Here is a 4,219-nt window from a genome sequence, read left to right as displayed (position 1 = left end):
TCTTCTGTACTTTTTTTTTTCTTAACGCCTCTCCATAACCTGGACTAGAAGTCTAGCACCTCAAAAAAAAAAAAAAAAAATTAGATTTTCCATCAAGAACACAGATGATTTAGGAAGAAGAAATATATCACAACAACACAGATGATCTGGTGAATTTAACTAGTGGCAATCCAACAATGGCTGAACCAGATGCAATTGATGCTTGTAGATCGTAATGAAACGAATACTTTCTCTTCTTCCCCACCCTGAAACCATCTCTTCACCTTGGGAGAGAGTCTTAATCTGCTTCGTATTCGTGCAATTTCTCAAAGGATATCCTCTACAAAAACACGCCCTAATTAACTTCTCTTACTTATTTATTTTACCATCTGTCCCAACACTTGTACATATTTTTCTATAATAATACTCCACTCGAAGTCACTGGCAACTTTTTTTTTTTTTTAATGTCACTAGGAAACAATACAAAAACAACTATTTAAAAGTTATGTTCCGTTTTTATAAGGGATAGCTGCTTCCAGGGGATCTCAAAATATGATGAAAGTTATATTCAAGGAGTAGGGAAATCTGGTTTGGGCAGCTCCTTGTACTGAGACTTGCATAACCATGTTTTATATAATAGCATTCAGTGATTTTTTAAAGTAATTTTTATTTAAAAATATACTAAAAAAATATTTTTAAAAAATTTATTTATGAGATAATCATGTCAAAAAAAATTGAAAAATATTCAAAAATATTAATTTAAAATAAAAATTAAATTTGTTTTTCAATTTTTACTATGTTGCATAGAAAAATACTTCTTGTTACACATAAAGCTAGTAAAGAGAATATCCATATCCATTCAAAATAAAATTTTATTTTTGAACCAATTAAAGGAAAGATTAATTGCCCTTCGTTGCCTCAGTTTAATTTCACACTATTAATAAAAAAATGTCAAATTTTAATTTTATTCTCAATATAGTAGCTAAACTTTGGACTGCGAAATCAATTGAATAACATTTACTAATTGTATTTAATTTTTAGTTTTTAAGTGTAAGACGATATATCAAGTACCAATTTTAGCAGAACTTTGAAAATAGCATGAATCGAAACGTTCAACATTGCTAGGAAACATAAAGCAGTTGTGACCATTTCAAATGGGAGGCTGTAAGAGAAGAAACACAAAATGAAGGCTGGCAGAGGCTTGAAATCAGGTGTCTGACAAAGGAAACAAACCAATGTGATATAGCAATGAAGAAACTAAATCACTTGGACAGTACAAGGTGATGTATGAGAACTACAGCAGGTCTAGGAATCTTTCAGTGGAGCTTTCTTTGCAGCCTCAGCCGCTGCTTTCTCTGCTTCGATCTCAGCAACAATTGCATCAATCTCAGCTTCTTCAAGCTGCCGCAGCCCCTGGTCTTTTGTCATCACAGCAATTTCTATGTTCTTCCCCCCACTCTCAACAACCTAATTCCAAGGAACACAAAATATAGGTAAGAAACAGGCAAGTATAATGGTTTCTCTGCGAACATTGAGAAACAGCTCAGATTTCAGGAGAAGAAACATAAAAGGAATTTCCCTATCAGTTGGTTAGACCAGTATCTTGACAGGTCTGGGTGTTTCACCTTTGTTATCTGTTTTTCTTTGCTCGGCAGAAATGCATTGAGATAACTTATATTTTTTACTGAATTAAAGCCATATAGAGGATATGATACACCAAATAATAAATGCCATCATATGGTCGTAATTCATGTTCAGCCATGGTTCCAAATACTCGAATGATATGGCAGTTACACATACAACCCAAAATTGCATGGCTACACTAGAGATCAAGAAGTTAGCACAACAGATACAAGTTTTACAGAACTAGAAATTGTGTCTGTTTGAGAGAGAGGAGATAGACAAAGAAGAACCATCAGCAGCATAGATTTTTAAGCTGTCAAAACATCAATGACGATGGGGGAAGATGTAGATGCAATGGCATACAATATGCATATTTAACTATGCATATTTAACTAAACAATCATAAATATCAGTGTTACCCAAAGTCAGAACAGCAGTTCATGCAGAGAGTTTGAACCAAACCCACAATGTTATAAGCTGCATGCATGGCAGCTGTGTAGCGAAGACTTGTTAACAATCCTTTCTATGAGACCTAGTTATACCCCAACTATTTTTGCAATGATGTTAGGACCAATTCAAATTGTATGATAGCAATCATATGAAGTGGAAATGTTCTTTTACCAAGTGATAACTTACAGTTGAATCAAGTGATGATTAAATATAAATGCCAGCTGCTATAAAGTCTAAAAACAACTAATAAGCATCATCTTACATCTGTCAACTGTAAAGGGCGCACATTTATATTGTTCAATTCTAAGGAACGATATGCATCCTTGGACAATTTGTAGCATATGCATTCTACAATTGGCACCAACATAAAAAGGAAGAAACTTACTTCAAGTAAAGCACGGATAGCTAACTTCACAGTTCCTTGCCCAGAAGTTTCCTTATAGTTTTTCTCCAAAAACTCCCGCATTGAGTTTGAGTTTCTCCCGGTAGCATTAGCTTTCCATGCTGAAAAAGCTCCAGAAGGATCAGTTTGATAAAGAGCGGGGACGCCCAGGTGCGGGTCAAAGCCAACAATCAAGGTCGAAAGACCAAATGGCCTCACACCACCACTCTGTGTATATTTCTGTTGCAAACCAGCAATATAACGCGTTATATATTCAACAGTTACAGGATCCTCAACAGTTAGCCTATAGCTTTGGCACTCAATCCGTGCCTTGTTAACCAAGACACGGGCATCTGCCTTCAATCCAGCGCATACTAGTGCCACATGATCGTCCAAAGATACAATCTTCTTCACTGATCTGCAAACATAACCAGCAAAAACATTACATAACATTCACATAACTAATCTCATTGAACACAGAACAAGACACTAGATGTCGTAACAACGACATTGCAGATAAGCGTAAAATCAAACAAACACCTAATTAGCAACAACAAAATCCATAATATCAATAAGCTCTACACACCAATATAAAAGATTTGAAGTACGAAAATTACTTATGTTCATTAACCAAATTCTAACACACATCAACAACAAACCAAAATAAATCTTTTTTACAGTCTTCATGAATGAACTAATTGAGAAGTTAACAGTTTAACTACCACGTAAAAAGCCAAGTAGATACAAATAAGAAATGCTAATTGAAATACAGCAAATTTACTAATCACGATTAAACCAGAAATCAATCACTAGTCAGCCCCAATTAAACCCTAAACCTCAATTTTCTCCTTTAAAAAAAAATCTCCTTTCATCACAAACATAAAAAAAACAAGGAAACCCCAGAAAAACTTATAACTTAAAAATCAAGAAAAAGGTAAAATCACCTAGAATCTTGAAGTTTAGCGGTGGATTTCTTTTCAACACCGAGAACGACAATATCAGTGCCACGGACACCAACGGCAGCGTTTCCTTTACGGACAGCTTCGAGAGCATATTCTACTTGAAATAAATGGCCATCAGGAGAAAAGACTGTGATTGCACGATCGTATCGAGCCATGGCTAGGCTTCAGTTTTCTCTTGTTTTAGCTTGGGTTTTGCTTTGCTTTGCTTCTCTGTGAGATCTGCGGGGTTTTTGAAAAAATATAGAATTCGACTTAGAGGACAAGTCACTTGTTTTGGCTTGAACGACGTTGTTTTGAGTTTTTTTCGTTTCTTGCTGTGCGGTTTATGTCTGTGATTGTGATTTTATCATTATTTTATGAGCTCTGTTTATTGATCAAGTTTTTTTTATTAGTCCACTTCTTTTTTAATCTTTGAAGTGCCACAGCTTGTTATTCTATGAATTTATTTTTCCATTTTAAATCTAGTATTATTTTAAGGAAAATATTTAAAAATAGACAATTAAGATCAATAATTAAAATCTAAAAATAATTTATAAAATTATTGAATTAATTTTTTTATAAATGTATATTGGATTTGATTGGGTTATCTTCAAAATCATGAAGCTTTTGTTATTATTTTTCACAATTCTGTTGATATTAAAAAACAAAAAAAAAAGCTCTTTAGTCATGTTATTGTTTTATTCATATTTATATTTTAAATTCTTATTCAGTCCATGTATATTTAAAATATTAAAAAAAAATTACATTAAGATTTGGGAGGTTTGACCTTAGTTATTTTATATATATATATAAAGTATGGTTGTTTGCGTTGTGTATTTTTTTT

At 33.3% G+C, this 4,219-nt stretch overlaps 1 protein-coding gene across 1 annotated transcript; it reads right to left on the bottom strand.

Annotated features, from left to right (window-relative positions):
* Positions 1-1,042: 1,042 nt before the first annotated feature.
* Positions 1,043-3,690, bottom strand: LOC118040462 (proteasome subunit alpha type-7). Its single transcript, XM_035047413.2, has 3 exons — positions 3,379-3,690; positions 2,438-2,852; positions 1,043-1,446 (listed from the first exon to the last, which is right to left on the bottom strand). The coding sequence occupies exons 1-3, from the start codon at positions 3,549-3,551 to the stop codon at positions 1,285-1,287; spliced, it is 750 nt and encodes a 249-aa protein (XP_034903304.1). The 5' UTR covers positions 3,552-3,690; the 3' UTR covers positions 1,043-1,284.
* Positions 3,691-4,219: the final 529 nt, after the last annotated feature.

Source organism: Populus alba, chromosome 4 (genome assembly GCF_005239225.2).
Source record: "Populus alba chromosome 4, ASM523922v2, whole genome shotgun sequence".
NCBI classification, from domain to species: Eukaryota; Viridiplantae; Streptophyta; class Magnoliopsida; order Malpighiales; family Salicaceae; genus Populus; species Populus alba.
This window is presented reverse-complemented; position numbering and strand designations above follow the sequence as displayed.

Excerpts from the sequence above, each read along its gene's own strand:
- LOC118040462 (XM_035047413.2), bottom strand. The coding sequence starts at position 3,551 with ATGGCTCGATACGATCGTGCAATCACAGTCTTTTCTCCTGATGGCCAT. Across the intron at positions 2,853-3,378 it reads GCTAAACTTCAAGATTCTAG|ATCAGTGAAGAAGATTGTAT; the intron begins GTGATTTTACCT and ends TTATGTTTGCAG. Across the intron at positions 1,447-2,437 it reads CTATCCGTGCTTTACTTGAA|GTTGTTGAGAGTGGGGGGAA; the intron begins GTAAGTTTCTTC and ends CCTTGGAATTAG.